Raw genomic sequence first — 25388 nt, 5'->3', positions numbered from 1 at the left:
TCTCGGTCACCAACTGCATTGGGACAGCTCATCCTGCTCCAGAAATCCTCGTGCTCCTCAGCACTGCCACAGGGCTCTACTCTGGCACAAGGCTGCCCGTGGGCACTTTCTGCGCACACCGCTTGCCGTCACTAGCCTAGGGAGAAACCCTGCTTTGACTGCACCTGGAGGGAGGGCTAGGCGGAGATGAAGGGGCCTGAGTGCCAGGTGACCCACTGGGTCTCTGTCCCGGAGGCCAGCGGTGCAATCACAACCCTTCCTCCTGGCTTCCTCCCGGCTTCCTCCCGGCAGTCGCTGCCAAGTGGTGGGGCCAGAAGCGGATCGACTATGCCCTGTACTGCCCCGATGCCCTCACGGCCTTCCCCACAGTGGCCCTGCCCCACCTCTTCCACGCCAGCTACTGGGAGTCCACCGATGTAGTCTCCTTTCTGCTGAGACAGGTACCTACTGCCCAGACACAGCTGGGCCTTCCACTGGGGGGCCTGGCGCCCACAGAGTGCGGGGTGGGACAAATGCACATTCTCAGCAAAGATAGGAACCGGCTGGGCTCAGGAGTCAGAGACAAGATTAGAGCCCTACAGACCCTGCCAGATGCCCATTGCCAGCTCCTGGAGATGCTGGGCCTTTCCCAGAGCAGCCCCCAAGCGTGAGCCTGCCCCACAGCCTACCTCTGTTCCCCAGGTCATGCGGCATGACAGCTCCAGCATCCTGGAGCTGGATGGCAAGGAGGTGTCAGTATTCACGCCTTCACAGCCCAGAGAGAAGTGGCAGCGTAAGAGGACCCACGTGAAGCTGCGGGTGAGGGTCTCCGGGTGCCCGGGCCCTACACTCGTCACCCCGTTCAGTCCTATGCAATCAGAAGCTACATCACATTACTGTGAGCCATCCCATCTGATGAGGAGGAGTGAGGTAGGAGCTGGGAGGGAGAAAGCGGAGCAAGGTTGGCTCCCTCTCCTCCTGGCCTGGCCAGGTCGATGGCTGGACCACAGCATGGGCTGCCTAGTTCAGAACCCAAGCTCCGCTCCCAGACCCACTCACAGAGGTGTGAGCTGAGCCCAGAAGACCCCAGCCGCTCTCCGTTCCCCCTCCTCACCTCACCTCACCCCGCCCCCCCAGAATGTGACAGCCAACCACCGGATCAATGATGCAGTTGCCAATGAGGACGGCCCACAGATCGTGACAGGCCGGTTCATGTACGGGCCCTTGGACATGGTCACCCTGACTGGGGAGAAGGTGAGGACACAGTGCCTGGGCAGTAGGTCCATTCTCCTGGCCAGGGTGCAGGGACTGAGGCTAGGCCATGGCCAACTTGTAACCAGCCTGCCCGGGTTCCAGGTGGATGTGCACATCATGATGCAGCCGCCCTCAGGTGAGTGGCTGTACCTGGACACCCTGGTGACCAACAGCAGTGGGCGGGTCTCCTACACCATTCCAGAGACACACCGCCTGGGGGTGGGCGTCTACCCCGTCAAGATGGTGGTCAGGTATGTGCCTCTGGTGGGGGTGGGAGCAAAGGGGTGGGGGTGGGGGGCACTCTGGCTGGTTCTGATGAGCTGTCCCCGGCGACCAGGGGAGACCACACATTTGCCGACAGCTACATCACCGTGCTCCCCAAGGGCACAGAGTTTGTGGTCTTCAGTATCGATGGCTCCTTTGCCGCCAGTGTGTCCATCATGGGCAGTGACCCCAAGGTGCGCGCCGGGGCTGTGGACGTGGTGCGGTGAGTGGCCCCTAGGGGCCTGGGTGTGCCTCGGAAGGTGGGTGGACTGCAGGCCGAGTCGGGGAGGAGACTGCACACAGCACAGCCTCAGGACCTGAGCCGGTGCCTCCACGGTCTGGTGTGCCCTCCCGCTGCTGGCACACCTGATGCCAGTCCAGTCCCAAGGACGCCTCCTGTGAGAGTACCTAGGACACCTGCCCCTCCTCACCACTGTTGTAGCCCTGGCCGAGCTCTATTTTCTTCTTTCTCTGTGTGGTGCTAAGCACTGGACCTTCACTCATCCAGGACAAGTATAAGCACTCTACCACAAGCGACACTCCAACTCTTTCCACTTTTTGAGATAGGGTCTCACTAAACTGCCCAGGCTGCCTTGAGTTTGCCATCCTCCTGCCTCGGCCTTATGAGTCTCTGGGATTACCATCAGGGCAGTGGGCACCACAAGGCCCAGCTGAAGATGTGCTTTGCCGTGGCCCAGATTAGCTCTAGCTGGGCAGGCGAGAGGGAGGGAGGGAGGCGGGCAGCCGCGGGACACCACGCCTGCCCCTTGCCTCCGCAGACACTGGCAGGACCTGGGCTACCTCATCATCTACGTGACTGGCCGGCCCGACATGCAGAAGCAGCGGGTGGTGGCGTGGCTGGCCCAGCACAACTTCCCCCACGGCGTGGTGTCCTTCTGTGATGGCCTGGTGCACGACCCGCTGCGGCACAAGGCCAACTTCCTGAAGCTGCTCATCTCTGAGGTGGGGCCTGGGAGGACTGGGAAGAGGAGGGGAGGGCTAGAAGGCCCAGCTGGTGCCCATGGTTGTCTCGTCCACAGTTACACCTGCGCGCGCATGCGGCCTACGGCTCCACAAAGGATGTGGCCGTCTACAACTCCATCAGCCTGTCTCCCATGCACATCTACATTGTCGGCCGGCCCACCAAGAAGCTGCAACAGCAGTGCCAGGTGAGGGGGGCATACTGGAGGGGGCTCACTGGAGGGGGCTCACTGGAGGGTGCACTGAAGGGGCACTGGAGGGGGCACACTGGAGGGCGCACTGGAGGGGCACACTGGAGGGGCACACTGGAGGGGGCACTGAAGGGGCGCACTGGAGGGCGCACACTGGAGGGGGCACACTGAAGGGGGCACACTGGAGGGGGCACACTGGAGGGCGCACACACACTGGCAAAGCAGGGAGCCAGGCTGCTTCACAACACACCCCATCACTCCCTACAGTTCATCACGGACGGCTATGCAGCCCACCTGGCCCAGCTCAAGTACAATCATCGGGCGCGTCCAGCCCGAAACACGGCCACGCGCATGGCCTTGCGCAAGGGCAGCTTTGGCCTACCTGGCCAGGGCGACTTCCTGCGCTCCCGGAACCACCTGCTCCGCACCATCTCGGCCCAGCCCAGCGGGCCCAGCCATCGGCACGATCGGACACAGAACCAGATGGACAGTGAGCAGCGGGGCCAGCGCAGCATGAGTGTGGCGGCCAGCTGCTGGGGCCGTGCCATGACAGGCCGGCTGGAACCAGGGGCAGCCGCAGGACCCAAGTAGGACACCGTTAGGAGGCGCTGTGGTCTCCATGGTGCTAGGCCAGGGCACCGGCCCCACTGGGAGGCCTGGCCTGGGCACACGTAGGTGGCTGGGGACAAGCACAGACATGGCCTGAGAGCTTGTCCCAGGGCCCTTGGAAGACATGGCCATGCCAACACAGTCCTCCCAGCCTTGCCTCATGCCCTAGGCTCTGAGGAGCCCAGCTGGTCATGGGTGCTGGCAGGATGTCCAGCCCATGATGGAAGAGGAACCAGGATGGGCCACCCAGTCCAGCCCGAGAGGCATTCCTGGACATCTTGCCCTGTGTTGATCTCTCAGCCTCCTGGTGCCAGGCGTGGGTCTAAGCCCAGCCTGCCACCTCCTTGTCCACTGGCACCCCTTCCCATTTGGTAGCAGCTCCAGCGGGGTCCAGCCTGCTTTCTTGTTGACTCCGGTTCTCAACTGTCCAACCTCACTGGTTTCGCACTGGTCTTTGAGAGTGGAGACCCGTTACCATCTCTCCTCTGGCTCCAGACATGTCGACATGCATGAAACCCAGTATCTGCTGATCCAGGGCCTGTCACCACACAGAATATTCCAGTGTGGCCAATCTTCACACAAGCAGGAGAGAAAGGCTATATCTTAATTTCTGCCACCTGCCTGGCCTGCCTGCTCCGCGGCAGCCCCACGGCAGCCCCACACTGCTGCCCACCCATCCACCTGCCCCACCCAGAGCTCAGTGCAGTCACAGGACTGGGGTCACTCCAGGCCGTGAGCACAGCACAGGTGTGAGGCGAGCAAAGTGCGCAGCCGGCTCCTGGTAACCCACTTGGGCAGCTGGGCCTGCAGAAGGCCGGCCTCCACCTCCACCTCCCGGCCTGCCATGGGCTGGGCCCCACGCCATGGCTGCTGCCCACCGCGTTTCTACGCCTTTCTACTTCTCCATCTGGTTTCTATAAGGTTTTTTTAACAGGCGATCCTCGGCTGCTTCCTTTTCTTAACTCGATGTCAGCGCAGCCTGCTACATTAGGAACACCCAGCACTGTGACAGGGTCCCACTCAGTCTGGCCTGTGGGCCCTGCACCTGGTCCACTCGGCAAGGTGTGGGCTTCTCGCCTCACCTGACCCACAATTCCACCGACTTCCTACTCTGGGGCGGGTGGAGCTCTTAGGATTTCTTAATGCCATTCCGTTTGATGTCTACTCCAAGAAGCCACCGCTTGCTTGTCAGCGTAAGGGCAGACAGCCATTTTATTTCTCCCCAAACAAGGACAGGTGTCCCACACGCTGGGTCTGAGCCTGCCTCCCCCCCCCCCCCCCCCCCCCCCCCGCAGCACTGAGCACAATTCTGCCCCTTCCCTGCACTGGCTGAGCCCGCCTAGCTCCGGCCAGATGTCCAGCGACGGGGCTCTGTGCCTGAGGAGCTGCCAAGCTGGACTCAGACTCAGGGCCACGTGGCTAGGCTGAGCAGGTATACAGGAGACATGACTTTGCTGTATAGACACGTACACCACAGGGCATATGATGCCCTGCCACGGTGGGCCTAAACAGGAAGAAAGCTATTTATTTTGTGCAGAGAAAAAAAAAAGTCTGCAGAGGTGAGACCTTCATGGCCTCCCCTAAGATGTAGCTCTGTTGTTTCCGGTGTTGTGTATAAAGCAGTGATTACTTTATGGACCAAGATTCCATGGAACTGTCACAGTGAAAGTGCAATATCTGCCCCACCCCGAAGGAAGCTGCTGGTCCGACAATCACTGCCCCACCTGGGGTCCCAGTGGCCAGTGCCTCCTCCCTCAGCCCCACCCCGTCTTGCCTCAGCCATTGGGAGAAGCACCTGGAAGCCTCAGGCCACCTGCAATAAAGGCCAGGGAGGCCCTGGGGTCAGTGGGCTTAGTCTCCCCCGGGCAGCCCCCTGTGGCTCTGAATGCCCCCGCCTGCCCAGCCGCCAGCCATGCCAAGGACAACAGCAATAGTCCCCTGGGGCTCTCCCGGGGCCCTTAGCCATAGATGGTGAGACGGGAGGCCTTCCCCCAAAAACTCGCTCAAGTCTGCTTTCTGCTTCCCGTAAGATCTCCTTTGGCTCATTCTCTTGAGGAAGCCCCACTTTTACGGAAACTAAGAGAGGAAGGTCAAAGTCCCTTAAAAATACCCAAAAATGTTTACAGTGTCAGGTGCTGAGCTGCCGGGCTCAGGCCTGGCCATTTGTAACCAAAGGGTGAGGCAGACCTTGTCGACTGCCCCCCACCCCAGGCCTGTCAGAATAGAAGCCTTAGTCCCTCCCTCCCCATCCACAGTCCCCAGGACTGAGCCTCAATGCCACCCAGCACCAACCACCTGCCTTCTCCCCGATTTCTAAAGAAGGATTCAGCAAAGAACACCCCCCAACCCCTTCTGGTTCTGTGTGAGCTGCCCACCACCCTGCCCTGTTAAACCTTCACATCTCGGCCCTCCCGTGTGTCCTTGTACTATCTGTTTCTCTGGACAATGTGTGAACCACGTCCTGACCCCACCCATGCTGTCCCTGCATCGTCTGGCCTGAGTGTGCTCTCTGTATACCGTGTCACCGTCTGTTACACCAATTAAAGAAGCAGGAGGCTTCCTTCTGGTCTCATTACTGTGGCGGCACCATAGGCATCCTGGTGTGGGTGAGGCAAGATACCCACGGCGGTGACACATGCCACTAACCACTGTGACATTAGCACACACCTGGGAACTGACGGCCCTTCTCATGCACAGACCTGGTGAGGGCGGTTTTGCTGGCCTCTGTTCCCCGGGGGGACACAGCCAACAAACCAGAGCTGGGCCTCCTGCCTGGCCAGGCTCCTGTGCAACAGGACACAGGTGATGGTCTGAGAGCACAGCCTCAGGACCAAGGCTGAGTTTGACTCAGCCAGGGTAAGGTCAGGTCCGGTGCTGGTTGAGTCAGCTGGGTAGTTTTTGCTCACTACCACCAGAGGACATGGCTGCTTTCCCCAATGAGTACACCTCTCTACAAGTCATATGGTAATAGTTCTACCCCTCAGCATAGAACGCAACAAGACAGGCACTCTGACCAAGATCATTTAATATCGACACTCTCCCAGTCTAGTGCTTAGGAGGTCACCCACTGCACCCAGATGCTGGCCTGGGCCAGAGGCCACCCACAGAAGAAAAGGCAACTGGACTCGTCTGTCTCCAAGCCACCAACGGTAGTTCACAGACCTGGGAGACCAAGGCCCTCAGGGAAGCAGGCCTGCTCGCATCTGGAAGGCTAGGCCGTCCCCTCGGGTGGCTTGCTGAGGAAGAAAACGGGATAGAAGCATGAGATACCAAGTGTAGACACAGTGTGGGCACAGCATGGGCAGACAGGCAACACCAACCTTGTTGATCTCTCTGTGTCGTTCTTTGGTTACGATTTCCTCTAAAACTTCACCATCTCCCTTGATAAGCCTGGGGGCGTCAGAGGGCATCAGCTCAGCAAGGACGAGTCTGGGACTCTCATGCCACACAACAGAACCAAAACCACCCAAGGAAAGGGACCCCAAGCCAAGCAGGGGGAGCCTGCTCCCAGTCCCCACTCTGGAGACAGTCCAGATAGGCTGGCTCTCCTTTGTCACAGCAACCATCTGAAAAGCCGCAAGGCCCTTCCAGTCCCGCCACTACTCAAAGGGGCACAGGGGATATCCCCTGGGATGTCACATCACAAGTGACCATTTCCCCATCCTGTCTGACAGAAGTGGCTGCAGTTCCCCACCTCCCGACCGTACTGAGGGCAGGACTAGCTGGATGTGCCTGCTGCTCCACACACCTTGTGCGTCCAGTCTCTGGGTCCACCACCTTGCGAATGACACTCTGCCGAGCATCCCACTCCTCCTTTGTCATGGGCTTCATGGCCTGGATACGAGACTTCTGCTCATCAGTCAGGACTGGAAGGGAAGATGGAGGGGGTGTCAGACCTGGGGAGAGCACCCTCTCCCCACCGCATGCTGGCCCACAGGGTACCTGGGCCATCGTTGTCCTCCCCAGCTGATCTGTGCCACTGATCTAGTGAGGGGCCGGGCGGAGCTTCCGCCGGGTGCACCGCCACTGCCTTCTCCTTGTCCTTCCTCTTCAGCTTCTTCTTCCGTTTCTTCTTCTTCTTCCTCTTCCTATCCTTGGGCTTCCCTCGCTTCTTCCGGCCATCACTGGAGGATGAGGATGATGCAGAGCTGGAAGAACTGGAAGAGGAGGAGGAGGAGCTGGATCTCGCTGTCCTCCGGGCCTTGTGCTTGCTTCTCTCTGTGATGCAGGGAGAAGGTAAGGCCTCTGTCCCCTGCTCTGGCCTGGGGCAGGCTCAGGCCTCTACTCGGGAGGACCCTCCCTCCCAACCGGCTGTCCAAGAGCACATTCGGAACCTTCTTTGGAGTTCTAGAAGTCACTGGGTGCCTGACCACCCCAGGCCCGACCTCAAAGGCCCAGCACATTAAAGCATAAATAAAGCAAACCCTCCACTCAACCGAGCCTCTTTCCCATCCCAGGGACCCGGTCCAGGCTCTACCCCGAACCCCTCGCTCCCTGGGGGCGGCAGGCCCGACAGATGCAAGCCTCCCGCAGTGCAGACGCCACGTCCCAGTGGTCCTCACCCTCAGCACCGGAGGTGCTGCTGGCCTTGTGACCTTGGGATTTGGAGGCTGAGCAGTTCCTCGAGGCCTCCTTATTACTCTTCTTACTTCGTTTCTCTGACCCCCGCCGACCCCGGGACCGACTGCGACTCCTCGAGCGCTTGCGAGAGCCAACGTGAGCCATAGCAAAGCAGGCTAGAGACCGGAAGAGACGCGTTTAACCTGCTCTTGGGCACGTCCGCAGAGTCGATCCAAACTCAGTGCCAACGGGGCCTGGTCCACGGGGCACCGCGTACCCATGCCCGCCCGAGAGCCTCGCTCCCGGGCGACCGCAGCTCCTCCGACTCCGCACCGCAGTCCCTTTAAGCCCCCGCCTCCCGCCCACACGCCTGCGCACTGGACTCTGCGCCGCGGGGGAACTCTTCAGCTTTCCTCAACTGCAAGAGGGCGGCCCGGCTACCCCGAGATGCGTCTCGAGGGCGCCCGGTTCCCACGTCAACCACCAGTCTCCAGCATGCCTCTGCGTGAGAAAACAACGTCCAGTTGGACTTTTCCGGTCCGCTTCCGGGGTGGGTCCGTCCTGGAAGTCCGTCCGGGTGTAGTTTGAGTCCATTGTTGCCTTTAGTTCCGGTCCCTGGTTCAGCTTCTGACAGGCCCACTTCCAACAAAAAGAAGAGATTGGCCTTGCATCTCTGTGTGGGTGGGAGATCGCGGTCCTGAGCCAGCCGAAAGCCCTCGGGCCTCTCACTCTCCTGAAAGCCACCCTCCTGCTGTTTTCCCTGGTTATTCTGCTGGTCCGTCCATTCCACCAGACTGAGAGCTTGGACGGACTGAAGACGGCTGGTGTTTTCAACATCACTCAGTGGTTTAAGTCGCTGCCCATAAGGGATTAAGGAATGAGTCCCTGGCCGTTGGGTGTGGGTGTGCAGCTGAGACTCTGCTCCATCATTTGCAGTAAGAATGGAGGCAGGTGTTTCTGTATCCTGAGTACCTAGAGTTACAACGTAAGTCCCCAGGAATGTGTAACCCCAACAGTGCACAGCTATGTGCACCCTTCATCCAGCCTCCGAACCACCAGCTACAAGCTCTTAAATAACAATAGGAAACAGAGGGCTGTTATAAAGTGCTTTATAAGTGTCAACGCGTCGGGCTGTCACAACGCCCAGGCACAAGCGAGTCCAGAGCCTCACAGCTGGAAGTGCCAGAACAGAGGCTTGAACCCAGAAAGTCTGGATCCCCACTCCCCAGACCAACGAACTCCACTTAAATCCCTGGGAACCTATCCGAGGAGCCACTGACGGAGCTCCCCCACCCGCCCCCAGGCCAGTCAGAGCTCCCCAGGGGTCAGGCTGAGGCTGGACATCTTTGGAAACCACATCCTTCTGGGGCTCCACCCTCGACCCTCAGTACGTCATCTCAATCTAGACTTGTCTTTCAGCGGCTCTGCCCTAAGACAGCACATCTGTCCAAAGAGTGACCCAGAAGTCAGCATGTCCCTATGATCCAATGAGTGTCAAGGCTGCAGAGTTTATTTCTGCTCTCCCCGCCCAAGATGGCAGCTTTCTGCGGCCACAGCACCAACACCGCTGGGTGTACCAGGCTCAAGTCAGTGCACAGACATCTACCATGGCAGGCTCCTCCCGGGTGAAGCCGTCACCGAAGCCCTCATCATCCACCAGCTCTGGCTTCTGGCAGCACATAGGACAGAGGCGGTTCCGAACAGCAGAGGCCCGGAGCCAGACGACAAGGTTCCAGCGCTCTCCGGTACCCAGGGGTCGCGCCCCGTGCAGCTGGCCACCACGGTGCAGGATGCCCTGGCCCACCACATGGTCCACTTCCAGGGGCTCCATCAGGGCTGCAGGTGCCTGCAGATGGTAGGGTTCAGGCTGAAGTCTTAATGACTGCCCGGGGCCAGCAATGGTGGGGCTCACTCACCTGGAAGAGGCCCCCAAAGTATAGGGCACCCCCTGTGAAGGCCTTGCCCAGAGCCACATTGAGGGTGAGCTCAGCGTTGTCGTAGTGGCAGCCCAGCTCCAGGTCCTGGCCCAGCGCATACTTGACCACAAAGGCCCGGTGGCTATCAAGCTGGCCCCCGCCACACTCTGGGTACAGCAGGGCCAGCAGCGGCTGCAGGAAGCGCTCCCGCAAAGGTGTCACCAGAGGCTCGTCTAGGCCTAGCTCGTGCATCAGTATCTAAGAAGGATTCCCAGGAGTCAGCAGGGAGACCTGGGGAGCCTCACCCTGCATCCCCACAATCCTTCGCCAGAGACATTGCTAAGTGCAAGAGCTGTTTGCTTTCATGCTGGTCTCTGGGTTCAGAGCAGGGCGGGTCACCTGCCTGACTGCAGCACCCTAGCTGCCCTCACTCCCTAGGTACACAGGCACGGCCTCACCCACCCCATAGTTGTTCATGGTGTTGGGCCTTCCCTTGGGCATGTCCGACTGCTCAAAATGCTCCAGCTCCTCCAGCAGGGCCTGGCAGAACTCCACCGAGAATACTGGCACCCGGTAGATGCGCTTCTCCTCTGCAGAAGGAGGGGGAGATAGTGGGCCAGGGGCGCCCATTCAACCTCCTCCAGCCTGTTCCCTCTGGACAGTGGGGACAGTGACATACTGCCCCGATCCTAGGTGGATGGTCAATGAATGAAGGAGTGAATGGATGCATGAATGAACAAATGAATGAGTGAACGGGTGCATGAATGAATAAGTGAATGAGTGAATGGATGAATTAATGAATAAATGAGATGCCCTGGCAGACTGGTCCACTGGCCTTCCCAGCTCCTGGGAAGAGACAGACGTAAAGCACCCGCCTCCCATGCTCAAGTATCTCAGGCCACCCCCCCCCCCACTCCCCTACCCCGACCCCCACCTCCACTCCCCGCCCAGTGCTGGCTGGTGATGTGGTCGAAAGACCTCACCTGACACTATCTCCAGCCGCTGGAGAAGGCCCTCAAGGTCAGCACCCGGGGATGCACTATATTCAGCTGCAGCCACAAACTCGGGGGCCAGAGCAGCATCCTGGGACAGAACACAGGGCAGCGGTGGAAAGTTACCCCACCCCCACCCGGGCAGCCTCCTCCTCAGCCAGCCTCCAAGCTCCCAGGCAGGCCGGCCGAGTACCTGCAGTGCCTTGTGGACATCAGGCCTCGCTGGGTGGTAGGAGCTGGCGATGAGGGCCTTTCTGGCAGCTGACTCCTGGCCCAGCCTGCGGCGGCGCCCCACCTCCTGCTCAAGCTGGAGCGGCAAAGGCAGTTAGAAATCGGGGCCACCCACCTCCAGGGGCCCCGGGAAGACCCAAGTGGGGCCCAGGCTGGAAGGCAACTCTCCCTATACTTCTGAACCTGCCAGGGTTCACTGCAGGTGTCAACCGACAGCTAAAAAGGGGGGGTGGGGGGGGTGGCCCCGACTACCCCACTCAACTGTTGAGAACTGTGGACAACCTGGTCTTTCTCAATCTCTCTCCTGGGCCGGGGTCTAGGAGTGGGAGTAAGGGGAAACAGGAACCGGGAAGAGAGGGCAAAGAAGTCCTTCGGAGCCAAGGACTCCTAGAGGAAGGGCTGGCGGGGTGCGTTACCTCCTCCAAGAGTTGCTGGAAGTCCTTGGAAGTGACGCAGCCGCGGCTGCGCAGGAGCTGCGAGCAGAAAGGCCAGTGAGCAGGACCCTGGGACCCGGTCCCTAAACATCTCTGCGCCTCAGCGGCCCCCCCACCCGTGTCACGGAGATGCGAATGGCGGGATCCTCGAGAGGTCCGTGAACACTTGGGTGCAGCGCACTCCGCACGCGTGTTCCCAGCTTACCAGGGAGCGGCCAGGCTGCAGCGCGAGGCCAAGTGTGCACACGCGGGTTTTGCACCTCGGGCAAAGCCGGTCCTGGTGTCCGGGCCCCTCCTGCATTCGCTGCCCTCCCCTCACCCCCCGACCCCGACCCCGACCCCGACCCCGACCCCGACCCCGCTCACCGGGCCGTAGTCACGGCGCAGCTGCTGCTCGTCCCGGAAGCGCAGGTGCAGCCCGTAGCGCGCCACGTACAGGTTCTGAGAGCAGAAGCAGGCGCAGCGGCAGAAGCGCCGCGGAGCGGCCGTCGCCATGGTGAAGCGGCCGCGCCAGCTTCCGTAGCGGCACTTCCGGGTGCGGCGTCTCTTCCCCCCCCCCCCAGCCGGGGGCGTGGCGCTGGGCCACCAAGGGGCCGCGGAAAATTCCCAACTACAGAGAGGGACGAAGACGGGGCAGGACCGGGGTTTAGAACGATGCTTCCCCGGGCGAAGCGGGGGCGTCCCCAGCACAGGGTCCGGACGAGTGGCCCCGCTTTACAGAGGGAGGAGCCGGACGCACGCAGTGCGAGACTCAGAAGCTTTCTTTAATCGCTGCCTTGTCTCCTATGAGGAATTTCTCCTGCGGAGCCGCCAGACGCAGCGCTCAGGGCCGTTAGGGATTCTGAGGTAGGACCGCGGCGCCGTCTGTGCGGCTGAGCTCGGGTGTGGCATTCACCGCTGGTCCCTGCCCTCCTCGTGTCCGTCTCGTCCCCACCCCAGTGTCTCCGCGAAAACACCCGGTTCCGTGTCACATCCCGCGACTCTCCTGTAGCGTGCAGCGTGGGCGGGAAGGTGGGCGCGGTCTGTGGCGGGCACGCCCCTCGCCCTGGTCAAGTTCAAGAGTTAGTGTGGATGTCTCCCGGGGGTTCCTCCCGGACACGCACCGCTGCACACACCGCGGGCACCCCCGAGGAGGTCTGCAGAGCCACGTCGTGCAGGGGTAACCGAGGTGCCCAGAAAAGAAGGAAGCCGCCTGGAACGGGTCAGTGAACCCTCTCCAGAAGTTCAGAATTTGAGAAGTGGCCAGACGTTCAAAAATCAAGAACGGGCGAGCTCCAGCTTCAGTGAACCCTTCCTGAACCCTCCCAGCTTGGAATGGGCATGAGAGGGGCAAAGCCCTTACCCCATCACCCAGCTTCTCAACTCCAACCCCTAGAGCAAACACCACGTTAGGGACCAGCCTGTCAGTGTCCGGCCCACGCATCCAGTCAGGAGCTATGTGGGATCTGAACCCAGGAGTGTGTCCTGGGAGTGCCCTCGGGCCCTCCCACCTCAGGGGTCTCTGAGTGGGGCAACCTGGTGTCGTCTTCTCTTTCAGCTGCTTGGTATGGTTTCACTGATTCTATCTCCGTGAATCCCGATGGGGTCACATACTAGATGCCAGCGTGCATGAACACACGAGCTCGTGCACCCTTGTGTAGCCACATCCTCACACTACCATTAACCTGTTCACACTCACTCACTGGCACACTCCACATCCAGAAGCATCTCCCACTGATGGCAATGCTCTCACATACACTCCCACACGTAGGCATTTGCCCCCACACATCCACATCCCACACAGCACAATCCAGGCAAGCTCAGCCCTGCGCTGCCTGTGACTGTTACAGAAGCTCTGGACCCCAGGAGGAGAGGGTAGCCTTCACAGCCTGTGACTTGGAGCCTGCCCTTCCTCTCCAGCTATGATCACCAGCACCTTTGGAGATCCAAGACTCCCGCTACCAAAGTCCTCATGCCCTCTCTGGAGCCATAGGGAACTATAGATGGCCCTAGGTCTCCGGGCAAAGCTTATGGCAGCTTGAGTGGTTTGCACACTGGCTGCACAGGAGCAGTGAGACTCTCCCCAGTGTGAGTGTGCAAGGCGTGCACGTGAGTGTGGGCCATCGTGTTGAGGGGCAGACAAACTCCGTGCTTGGGCCGCCATAACGAATGACCGTAAACAGATTGGCTCAAAACAGCAGACGTTCTCTCGTGATTCTAGTGGCCAGAAGTTCACAAGTCAAGAACGGACGAGTTCCAGCTTCAGTGAGGGAGTCGAGCAGAACTGTTGTCCTGCAAGGGTCTCAAAAGGTAGGGCGGACTCTGCGTCCTCAAGCTTCGGAGGTGTCCTGCATGGCTGGCCACTTTCCTGACGCTGCAACCCTTTCATAAAGTTCCTCACGTGGTGGTGACCCCCCAACCATAAAATGATTTTCACTGCCGCTTCATAACTGTAATTTTGATACTGTTATGAGTTGTAATGTAAATATTCGTGTTTCCCGGTGGTCTTAGGTGACCCTTGTGAAAGGCGAATTCGACCCTCCAAAGGGGTCACAGTCCACAGGTTGACCTCTGACCTCCACACACACACACAGGCGTACATGTGCATATGCACCTGAACGTGACAAAAGGAGCCACGACTAACATTTTCAATGTTTAGCCTTTACAATTTGCACTCTTGACACAGGAAAGTGAGCGGCAGGGGGCGGGGCAGTTGGACTGGCCCATCCAAGGTCACACAGCTTCCATGTGGTCGATATAGAAGTCTGACATTCCCACGTTGTTCCTAAAGGGACAGCCCAGTCTCCCAACAGCCTACCTCCCTTCAGATGTGAGGTCACTAGGCCACAGGGAGCCCCGCCTCTGCCTCTTGGTCCAGAGAAGAGTAGGACTGGAAGGACCCACTTCCTCTGCAAGGACTGGCCCCCTGACCCTGAACCAGCCTGCCGACAAGCTGTTTAAAGTTTCACACTTGTCCCGATGGCTCCGGAAGCCCCTGCCATCCAGAAGGGGACCTGTGTACTCATCTCCAAGTTAATTATCGTCCTTTCTGCCACTGCCTTCCAGGGTGCCCGGCTCTCCAGGGTGCCCGGCTCTCCAGGGTGCTGCTGCCACACCCCAGCTTCACCTGACTGCATTTCATGGTTTATAGTTTGCAGGGTCAGTAGGGTACGTTTATCCCTTTAGAGTGCCCTTTGCACTACCCACCCATGCAAACAGCGTCCCCATGCCTTTGTCCCCGGTCTGGGCTCAGTCACTAAGGGGACAGCAGCAGAATACTTCCCAGGAAACTCTGAGTCTTATGCACAGTTGGGAAGCACTGGCCGGGGTCTCCTGTGACCACACACACCAATACTTTAATTGTACGCGTGTCTGGGGATGGGCACGTGCACATGCATGTAGGTGCCCCCAGAGCCCAGAAGCGCTGGATCCACGGGAAGCTGGAACTGCAGGTGGGTGAGAGCTGCCAGATGTGGTTGCTGGGAACCACACTCAAGCCGTCTCATTATTACTGTGGGGGTGCACACATCCACACACATGGAGGTCAAAGGACAGCTTTGTGGAGCTGGTTCTCTCTTTACACCTTGACACTGATTCCGAGTCATCAGGCTCTGGAAGCAAGCACTTGACATGACGTCCCTTGAGTCCATTCTTTGAAAGACGTAAGTTCTGTGTCTAGATTCTTCTTTGTGCAAATGGATGGGCAGCTGCTGTCCCTTTACACACCACTGTCTTGCCTTGGTTCTCTTCTCAACGGTGCGTGCTGACTCCGTCTGTGGGTTTATCTCTGGGCTCTCTGTTCTGTTTCCCTGAACTCTTGACTCTCCTGCCAACATTCCCCAATGTCTTGGGGACTGGAATCTTTATAGTAGCTTCTTATTAAATTCCCATTTTAAGATTTATTTATTTTATGTCTACAGATGTCTTGCCTGCATATAGGTCTGTGTACTATGTGCATGCAATGCCCATGGAGGCCAGAAGAAGGTAGTGAGTCCCCTGGAACTGGAGATAGAGACAGTTGTGAGCCGTCATGTGGGTGCTGGGCACCGAACCCAGGTCCTCTTGCAAGAGCAGCCCGTGCTCTTAACCAGTGAGCCATCTCTCCAGCCCTTGGTATTTATTCTTTGATAATTTATAGTGTGCAGAATGTGTCTTGATCGTCTACTCCCAAGACACTGCAGCACGTTCCCCTCCATTCCTTCTATCCCATCTTCTTTCTTTCTTTGTAGCCCACTGAGTCCGGCCAGTGCTCCCTGATGGAAGGACGGACGGACGTCGTTGGCTTGACCTTGTGCAGGTGACCATAGTTACAGTAACTAAGTGCAATGGCCGGGACCTGGCCGGGAGACAGCATCTCGCTTCGTTCCTTCCCATCCTCCTGCTGTTCATTCCTTTCCTCCCTCTTTCACGATACTCCCTGAGCCTTGGTGAGGACGTCGATAAGGATGTGCCGTTTGGGACTCAGCCGTCTCTTACTCTCAGCGTTTGGACCAGTTGTGAGTCTCTGCTGACGGCTGCAGAGAGGAGCTTCTCTGGGCCAGGCCAGGAGCGACACTCGTCTATAAGCGCAAATATTTAGAAGGCAGTTTGACATGCCACGTAGCAAAACCGTAGGCTCCCACTAGGGCCTGTGCCTCCTGAGTTGTGGGCTTTGGGGTGGGTCTACAGTATGTGCTGGCTGGTTTTTATGTCAACTTGACACAAGCTAGAGTCATCGGAGAGGAGGGAGCCTCAGTTGAGAAAATGCCTCCATAAGACTGGTCTGTAGCCGGGCCTATAGGACATTTCCTTAATTAATGATTGATGTGATAGGGCATGATACATTGTGGGTGAGGCCACCCCTGGGCAGGTGGTCCTGGGTGCTATCAGAAAGCAGGCTGAGCAAATCACAAGGTACACCCCAGTAAACAGCACTTATCCATGTCCTGTGCCTCAGTTCCTCCTGCCAGGCTCCTGCCCTGCTTGAGTTCCTGTCCCCAACTTCCCTTGGTGATGGTTTGTTACCTGATGTGTAGGTAAAATAAACCCTCTCCTCCCCAATTTGCTTTTGGTCCTGGTGTTTCATCACAGCAATAGAAACCCTGACTAAGACACACAACCAGGCATGAATTCCATCCCGTGGATCAGGCCTCAGATTCAATGAGAAAGTCGTTGGTTATCCCCGCAACAGCCATCCACTATTGCGCCAGGGAGCGCATCTTGCCTGGCCGGTTGGTACTGTGGCAGTATTATGGCTGGTATTGTGATAGTGTGGCGGTCAGGGTTCACTAGATGATCAGACCATTGATGGCTTTTCTGCCCACTGTGGCCCACTTAGCACCTCCCCATACTATGGAAACTGCCCTGCAGGGAGGAAGTTTGCAGGTCGGCTCCAGCTTGATGTCTCTGTCCTGCAACCAAAGTGTGTTGTGTTTTTAGCGTTAGGGTCTTATTGTAACTTAGTCCTGGTGGACAACCAAGATCAATGGAATATCCTGTGTTGTTTTAAGGGTCTCTGGGACTTCCTGACCAATAACTCATAGGGAGAAGACCCACGACATGACACTGAGGTTTTTATTAACAAAAAACAAAAAACAGCCGGGTGGTGGTGGCGCACGCCTTTTATCCCAGCACTCGGGAGGCAGAGGCAGGCGGATCTCTGTGAGTTTGAGGAGAGCCTGATCTACATACAGAGCAAGATCCAGGACAGGCTGGGCAGTTACACAGAGAAACCCTGTCTCGAAAAAACAGAAAAAAAAAGAAAGAAAGAAAGAAAGAAAGAAAGAAAGAAAGAAAGAAAGAAAGAAAGAAAGAAAGAAAGAAAAACAGTTCTTTGAAGGAGCATTGTTTACTCTCACAGATACCTCTGCTGAGATTCTCTCTCTTTGAATTAGCTTATGAAGTCCTGGGTTTCCATAGGGTTCCCATACAGCCTTAATCATGCTTGGTAAGTTCTTCCTCTCTCACCTATGCCCCGCCCCCCATTCCCGCTTGAACCTTTAACCTACAGCATTCCACCTCATACAAGGCACGTTCTGCTATCCCTTCATCCCTTAAGACCTCTGTCCCACCCCCACCCTCCTGGGCCCTTTCTAGCTTCCTGACCTCTATAAACACCCCACATCAAACACACAAATCTGCACACTCAAAGCCGGGATCCATGTAGGAGAGAGAACATGCAGTATTTGTCTCTCCGGGCCTCGGTGACGTCACTCGGCTAGAACACTTGCCAGTTCTCTCCGTTTTCCTGAGAGTTCCATCACTGCGCTCTTAGAGCTGGCTAAAACGTCACTGTGCAGTATGTGTCACATTGTCGTTATCCACTCCGCAGCTGATGGACATCTAGACTGATTCCTTTCCCTTACCACTGTGACTAGAGCGGCAGTGAACGGGACTATGAAGGTGTCTCCGTGGGAGGCTATGGAGTCCTTTGTGGATCTGCCCAGGACTGGCGTAGGTGGGTCCTATGGTACCTAGTTTTAGATTTTTTTGGGGGGGAAACCTCCACACTGACTTCCTTAGCGGCAACACCAATTTACACTCCCAGAACCAGTGTCTGAGTATCCCCTGTCCCCAGACCCGTGCCAGCATTTGTTGGGACTTGTTTTCCCAGTCACAGTCCTTCTGACTGGGTGACAGGCAACCTCAACATAGTTTAGTTAGTGTTGGTTAACACCCGCTTGCTTCCTAGGACCCTTGCTTGGAGCACCTTTTCCATCCGCTCCCCGGAAGGTAGCACCTCACGTCCTGGTGAGGTATGTTTCTTTGAGGCCGCAAATGGATGGCTGTTTTTTTTTGTTTTGTTTTTTTGTTGTTGTTGTTATTTGTTTGGTTTTTTTTGAGACAGAGTTTCCTGTTTCTGTTACTGTGTTAGGATTTACACAAACAGTATCATTTCATTGCTTGCTTTATTTTATTTTATATATATATATTTGGTTTCTTTACTTTTTTATCAGCTATATTCTATCTGTTGAAGTGTTTGCTGCGTTCAAGAGGGACTTGAATGTGACAGTGTTGTGTATGTGGTTCAGAAAATAATTACTCACTCCAGGAGCTCCGGGTGCCCAGTGTAAGCTTTATTTTATTCCCTGGGTAGGATATTAACTCAGAGAGAAACCACAGCTGTTTAGTTTTCCACTAAGCAAATGTCACAGTCGCCAATTAATCACAGAGGCCTCTTTGACCTCAATAACTATTGGAGGATAAATAACCAAGGACAGTGTGGAATACTCTGTGATTTTAATTAATAAGACTAGGAGTGGGAAGGATAACCCAGGGTAGGTGATGTTAAAGATTAAGTATTAAATAGACTTCGAAAAGAAAAACTCAAGGTGGGGCAAGTGGGGTCCTGTGATGATCCACAGGTTCCAGCGATTGTTAAGGTTATGGAAAGTTATGATTCAGTAGTAAACCAATGAGCCTGGAGAGACGGCCCAACAGTTAAGAGCACTGGTGCTCTTCCACAGGACCCAGGTTTGGTTCCCAGCATCCACATGGCGGCTCACAACTATCTGTAACTCCACTTCCAGGGGATCCAATGCCCTGTTCTGGCCTCGGCGGACATGGGGCCTGCACGTGGTGCACAGATACACACGCAGGCAAAACGCCCATCCTGTAAAATTAAAAAGAAAGAGCTGGCGCTGGAGGGATGGCTCCGAAGTTAAGAGCACTGACTGCTCTTGCAGAAAGATCCAAGTTTTGTTCCCAGCGCCCACATTGGGCCGCTCACAACCACCTGTAACTTCAGCTCAGGAGATCTCATGCTCTCTTCTGGCCTCCTTGGGCACTGTACTTGGGTACACCTCTCTCTCTCTCTCTCTCTCTCTCTCTCTCTCTCTCTCTCTCTCTGTGTGTGTGTGTGTGTGTGTGTGTGTGTGTGTGTGTGTGTGTGAAGGTAGAGGTCGGATGACAACTTGCTTCAGTCCATTTCCCCGCCACCCCACGAGTCCCAAGGACTGAACTCGGCCCCAGGCTTGGAAAGCAGCCTCTGAGACATCTCCATGGCCCCGACAGTTCTTGCTGATGTTTTTCGGTACTATTAGGTACATCAAGGTCCAGAGCCATCCCACTCTCCTGAGAGTGATTCAGCCCTGCTCCCATTAGTGTTTACTGTGCGCCACTGTTGTGTGACACTGTTCCTGGGGAGATGTGACTAAATGTCTACTCAAATGGTCTGCTCACTCCAGACAGGGAACCAAAGTGCAGAAACCACCAAGGTCCAAGGTGGTGAAGCAGTTAGTTTTATTGGGGTTCCTTCCAATGGCTCAAATGACAGAAGTACCAGCTGCATCGCTTAAGCATCCCCCCCCCCCCCAAGCATGGGTGACAGCTCACAAAAGCTTGAGCTCCCTGACAGCCTGCAGGCAGTTCCACAGGTTGGAGTATCCTTTGCAGACAGACCAGCAGGTCTCTGTGTCTTCCAGACAGCTCTGCTGGTCTCAGCCCCTTCTAGGCATCTGAAGGTCTGAGAGTCACTGTAGTCTTTACAGCTGATATTCTCTTGGGGAGGGCAGGACTTAGTATATCTGATCAGTTTCAGGAACTTCCTTAGCAATTTTGAGTTGTTTCCTTCCTGAGCTTAACAGGCTTCCCTGCAGGATGGAGTGTGTCGGCTCCCGGTAAACACCCTGTGTCTTGTTTCTCCATTTGATGGGAATTCTTAAACTGGAGGAAACTGCTATACAACATGTAGGGGCTGTCCTGGCAGGCCTTGCCACATCGGACTCTCCCAGTACTGCAGTGCCTAGCCCACAGTACTCAGTACTTCTCGCACAGTACTGCAGTGCCTAGCCCACAGTGCTCAGAACTTCTCGCACAGTACTGCAGTGGCTAGCCCACGGTGCTCAGTACTTCTCGCACAGTACTGCAGTGGCTAGCCCACGGTGCTCAGTACTTCTCGCACAGTACTGCAGTGCCAAGCCCACGGTGCTCAGTACTTCTCGCACAGTACTGCAGTGCCTAGCCCACGGTGCTCAGTACTTCTCGCACAGTACTGCAGTGCCTAGCCCACGGTGCTCAGTACTTCTCGCACAGTACTGCAGTGGCTAGCCCACGGTGCTCAGTACTTCTCACACAGTACTGCAGTGGCTAGCCCACGGTGCTCAGTACTTCTCGCACAGTACTGCAGTGCCTAGCACACTTTCTCTCCAATATGAAAACGGGCTCAGAGTCATTTCCCTGGGGTCACACAGTGAACAGGATGTGGACCTGGCTGGGTCACTCAAGCATTTAGAACCATCCAAGCAAGACACTCTCTTCAAGAACAAGTATCTGCTCGCCTTTGCTTTTAACACAAGCAAACAATTGCTGAACTTCACTCACTGGATGCGGGTGGTGGAACCAGAAATTCTGCACATGCATGTTTCCTCCCTGATCCTAGTGTTCTGCTGATGGATGGCTGTCTAATTATCAGTCCAGTTCCCTATGGACAGGCATCTCCAACCCCTTGCAATTGTAGCTGTTTGTCAACTGGATCTTAGCTCCTTTCCATGAATCTACCAGTAGAAGGAATTTCTACTGGACCAAACAAAAAACAAAGCAAAACAAAGATAACAGCAACTTTAAATTTTGAATTCCAAATCCCCCTCCCAGGAGATTGTCCTGTGAGACCAGCAGAGGCCATTTTCAATTCAGAAAGCAGTTGAGGTCTCTGCGTGAGAATGGGTGGATGTGGGAAGATCTCTTTGGACCGACCCTAAGCTCACTGCCCACTTAGATCCCACAAATCAAACCACACGGACCCTTTCTATTCCTGGAATGGCCAGACTAAATCCTACCGGATCTACTGAACTTGCAATCTCCTGATCCTAGAATACACCCCCATTCTCTAATGGCTTATGCCTTATCTTTCTCTTGTCCTGGAGGCCTTCCCAGTTAAGGTTGTCCTGAGCCAATGCAACCCCATCACTGGGTTTTTTATTTTGCTTTGTTTTTGCAATACTGGTGCAGGAACCTGGGGCCTCATGAGTGTTAACTAAGCAAGTACCCTGCCACTGAGCAACATTTAATAAGAAGGTTGGTTACATCTACATTTGGCGCCCAACATGGGGCTCGAACCCACGACCCTAGGATTAAGAGTCTCATGCTCTACCGACTGAGCTATATTTTATTTGTATTAAAATGTTATTTGTATGTTAATAAATAAAGTTGCCCAGGGGTCAGAGCTATTAGCAAGCCATAGGAAAGCAGGGCAGTGGTGGCATACGCTTGTAATCCCAGCACTTGGTAGGCAGAGCTGGGTAAGTCTCTGTGTATTCAGGGATACAGCCATTATTGGATACACATGCCTTTAATCTCAATACCAATCATGGAAAACCTGGAGGCCTATACAGACAGGCCATGAGGAGGCAGTCATGTGGTTGGGTTTACAACCAATGAGAAGGCAGGACAGGAACTCTATATAAAGACTTTAACACAGGGGTAGCTCTGGTTTCAGGATAAAGATACCTTTGCCCATACCCAACAGGAAGCAATTTTAAGAATACGATGCCCACATTCCCAAAGAGGTGTGTGGGGTAGGTGGTTTTTTGTTTTTTTTTTTGTCTTTTAATGGGTTTTGGGTCTGGGATAATTTTCATTGATTAGGGGGGTTGGTTACAAGTTGTTGTCAAGGGTTAGGGAAAGGGCTAAGCAAAGAAGATTAGATTTAAGGTTCTTGTTTAAAAAAAAAGAAAAGAAAAATGTAAATACTTTACATTGGATTGGATTGTTTTATATTGTATACAAATTATATATATTGAAATTGATATTGTTAGAAAATGCTATATGTATATTTCTAATCATACTTATACCGTTCATTTAACAATGTAATGCGCCGGGCGGTGGTGGCGCACGCCTTTAATCCCAGCACTCGGGAGGCAGAGCCAGGTGGATCTCTGTGAGTTCGAGGCCAGCTTGGACTACCAAGTGAGTTCCAGGAAAGGCGCAAAGCTACACAGAGAAACCCTGTCTCAAAAAACCAAAAAAAAAAAAAAAAAAAAAAAAAAAACAATGTAATGCAATTTTTTGATCCTTGAATGTTGTTATTACCAACTATTAGGATATAAAGAAATGAAAGTTAGTAGTTAGATATTATAATAGAACTTGTAGTTATATTAGGTATGTTTTCAAGATTGAGTAGATATATTTTAGATAGACAGGTTATCTTCAAACCCTTCAGAGATCTACAGAATATGGCATTTAAAATGTTTTAATAACTTAGAAAATTTTTCTTTTTTGTTATGACTATGAGACATGTCGGCTCCTGTCAGTACCAATCTACTTCAGAGAAAATATGGGCATTGAAAAAACTGCAATTGGAGTTAACTTTCATTGTGGCAAAAGTTAGCCACTGGACAACAAAGTATCCTCGAATCAACTGCTGACAAACAGGACAGACAGGACACGAAACAAAGGACTATTGATTCTTGTCAAAACAAGTGTGGTTATGGCTTTATCAAAAGGCATCTTCTGAGGCCAGGACAATATGGCACCATCCCTGAAGTGGCCTTCGCAATCCGGGAAAGGTACAGTGCCCTTTTCTTCGAAGGCAGCTGAACAGGCAGTGGGCCGATGGCTTCTGATGTGCAATGGAACAGCAGCTGAAACAGTTATTCTTGAAGAGTAATTAAGCTCACACCTCTCAACAGTAGAATGGCATTTAATAGAGGGATGTGGAGAAGAACGGGATGCTGAAATGAAGCCACATACACACATAGCCAAGAAGAATGGACAGCTGAATTCAAAAAACATCAACAATTTCCAGAATTTAAAATCCTGAATCATGACATGACACTAGTGGAATTCAGGTGTTTCTGGTACATGGACTGCGCTCACCCAATGTGAGGTTGAACTGTTGACCTTGTGTACATCCTACTTCACAAATGAGTCTGTCAGATACGCTAAGCCTATAGGCTGAAGATGATGCTCCAACACTGCAGAGAAACCTCAGATGATTGTCCAGGCAGTTGGCTGTTTCTGTCAACTCACAATTTTTTGGAAGTTGCTTGCATATACTTCCTGTTTTTATTTTTTTGTTAGCTAATATTATTCCCTTCTTGGGTCTCTGAGGGAGTTGAAGATTAGTTAGTTATAGTTGAAGATTAATTAGGATAGAAAGTGAATTAGATACAATAGGATAGATAATGGAATTATTTTCTCTGAATTTGTCAAATAAAAATGAACTAGACATTGTTTAGGTATTTATTACTTGTATATATTGTATATAGTTATTGTACTTTTGTATATAGTTTTTCTTATATTAGTTATAAGCTTTTTCTTTTTTTTTCCTTTTTTATTAAAATAGAAAAGGGGAAATATGGTGATATTTTATTCGTATTAAAATGTTATTTGTATGTTAATAAATAAAGTTGCCCGGGGGTCAGAGCTATTAGCAAGCCATAGGAAAGCAGGGCAGTGGTGGCATACGCTTGTAATCCCAGTACTTGGTAGGCAGAGCTGGGTAAGTCTCTGTGTGTTCAGGGATACAGCCATTATTGGACACACATGCCTTTAATCTCAATACCAATCATAGAAAACCTGGAGGCCTATACAGACAGGCTGTGAGGAGGCGGTCATGTGGTTGGGTTTACAACCAATGAGAAGGCAGGACAGGAACTCTATATAAAGACTTTAACACAGGGGTAGCTCTGGTTCGGAGAGGTAGGACCACCGCAGGAGGAAGGGTAAGGTTTTAGCTCTTAGCTCTGACCTCTTGGCTTTCTTCTTTGCATTGGTTCTGTGTTTCTTATTTAATAAGAAGGTTTGTTACATCTACACTGGGTTTTTTATTTTGCTTTGTTTTGCAATACTGGTGCAGGAACCTGGGGCCTCATGAGTGTTAATTAAGCAAGTACCCTGCCACTGAGCAACATGAGCCCTGGTTTCTTATAGCACTTAAAGCTACCTGACATTTTCTTCCGTATTTTCTGGTGGATTTCCTGCTTCCTCTACTCTGTCTGTTTCCCACACTGCAATATTCCTTGTGCCCAGCAATCACTCAGAGCATAGTTCATGTTCAAGTTAGGGTTTCTATTGCTGTGATAAAACACTATGACCAAAAGCTACTTGGGAAGGAGGGATTGCTTCAGGTTACAGCTACAGTCCATCGTGAAGGGAAGTTAGGGCAGGAACTCAAGACAGAAATCTGGAAGCAGGAGCGGAAGCAGAGACCGCAGAGGAGCGCTGCTTACTGGCTCGCTCTCTCCATGGTTTGCTCGGCCTGTTTTTATTACAGCCTCCAGAATCATGTGGCACTGACCACAGTGGGCTGACCACCCATATCAGGAGGCCAGTCTGATGGAGGCAGTTCCTCAGCTGAAGTCCCCAGACGACTCTAGTTTGTGTCAAATTGATGAGATTACCCGGCACTGTCCATAAACTGTTATTCCCCGCAGAATGTGCTCCCTTCTAATACGTACAATCTACTTCTCACATATATTGTCTGGTTCCATCACTAGACCGTGCCTCCAGAAGGGCAGAGATCTTGACTGCGTCCTGTTGGGTCTCACATGTCTTATTTTTCTCAAGAGACAGAGTCTTGCCAGGCGGCGGTGGCGCACACCTTTAATCCCAGCACTCGGGAGGCAGAGCCTGGCGGATCTCTGTGAGTTCGAGGCCAGCCTGGTCTACAGAGCGAGATCCAGGACAGGCACCAAAGCTACACAGAGAAACCGAGAGAGAGAGACAGAGAAAGAGACAGAGAAAGAGACAGAGAAAGAGACAGAGAAAGAGACAGAGAGACAGACAGAGAGACAGACAGAGAGAGAGACAGAGAGAGACAGAGACAGAGAGGGAGGGAGAGTCCTTTTGCCCAGGCTGGCCCTGAGCTCCTCAGCTGAAAAGATTCTCCTTTCTCAGCCTTCCCAGTACCTGGGACTACAGACGCATAAAGCTATGCCCGGCTCTCACATGCTGAGAATGGCAAAGGGTATGTCTGCAGTAGGCGCTTGACAAAGACCTATGGATGGGTGAGTGAAGAAATGAAGCTCATAACCCCACCCTATACCCCAGGGCTGGCAGGGAAAAAAAAAAAACATCAAA

At 54.2% G+C, this 25388-nt stretch overlaps 3 protein-coding genes and 1 long non-coding RNA gene across 9 annotated transcripts in view; 2 read left to right on the top strand and 2 right to left on the bottom strand.

Moving 5' to 3' along the window:
• The window catches only part of Pitpnm2 (phosphatidylinositol transfer protein membrane associated 2), a 92949-nt gene extending 89221 nt beyond the window's left edge, over positions 1-3728 (top strand). For all 5 annotated transcript variants that reach the window (XM_059249841.1, XM_059249839.1, XM_059249840.1 and 2 more), the window contains 8 exons: positions 292-440; positions 682-798; positions 1117-1233; positions 1336-1484; positions 1571-1720; positions 2277-2460; positions 2538-2666; positions 2937-3728. In XM_059249841.1, coding sequence (XP_059105824.1) covers positions 292-440; positions 682-798; positions 1117-1233; positions 1336-1484; positions 1571-1720; positions 2277-2460; positions 2538-2666; positions 2937-3260 — 1319 coding nt within the window. In that variant the 3' untranslated portion in view covers positions 3261-3728. The remainder of the gene's footprint in view (positions 1-291; positions 441-681; positions 799-1116; positions 1234-1335; positions 1485-1570; positions 1721-2276; positions 2461-2537; positions 2667-2936) is intronic.
• Positions 3729-6285: 2557 nt separating this feature from the next.
• On the bottom strand, positions 6286-8046 carry Arl6ip4 (ADP ribosylation factor like GTPase 6 interacting protein 4). Its single transcript, XM_059249262.1, has 5 exons — positions 7841-8046; positions 7221-7496; positions 7027-7144; positions 6599-6668; positions 6286-6514 (listed from the first exon to the last, which is right to left on the bottom strand). Exons 1-5 carry the CDS (start codon positions 8001-8003, stop codon positions 6458-6460), a joined length of 684 nt encoding a protein of 227 aa, XP_059105245.1. The 5' UTR covers positions 8004-8046; the 3' UTR covers positions 6286-6457.
• A 1280-nt stretch (positions 8047-9326) lies between these two features.
• Positions 9327-11925, bottom strand: Ogfod2 (2-oxoglutarate and iron dependent oxygenase domain containing 2). 2 transcript variants are annotated; one of them, XM_059249260.1, is made up of 7 exons: positions 11778-11925; positions 11394-11450; positions 10940-11053; positions 10738-10837; positions 10217-10344; positions 9755-10012; positions 9327-9684 (listed from the first exon to the last, which is right to left on the bottom strand). In XM_059249260.1, the coding sequence occupies exons 1-7, from the start codon at positions 11904-11906 to the stop codon at positions 9421-9423; spliced, it is 1050 nt and encodes a 349-aa protein (XP_059105243.1). In that variant the 5' UTR covers positions 11907-11925; the 3' UTR covers positions 9327-9420. The 2 variants fall into 2 exon arrangements, with proteins under 2 accessions (XP_059105243.1, XP_059105244.1); XM_059249261.1 differs by having other exon boundaries at positions 9567-9921.
• A 97-nt stretch (positions 11926-12022) lies between these two features.
• LOC131898148 (uncharacterized) lies at positions 12023-16430 on the top strand. Its single transcript, XR_009375855.1, has 2 exons — positions 12023-13700; positions 15620-16430. It is a non-coding gene; the product is annotated as an uncharacterized LOC131898148 (long non-coding RNA).
• Positions 16431-25388: the final 8958 nt, after the last annotated feature.

Source organism: Peromyscus eremicus, chromosome 23, assembly GCF_949786415.1.
Source record: "Peromyscus eremicus chromosome 23, PerEre_H2_v1, whole genome shotgun sequence".
Lineage (NCBI taxonomy): Eukaryota > Metazoa > Chordata > Mammalia > Rodentia > Cricetidae > Peromyscus > Peromyscus eremicus.
This window is presented reverse-complemented; position numbering and strand designations above follow the sequence as displayed.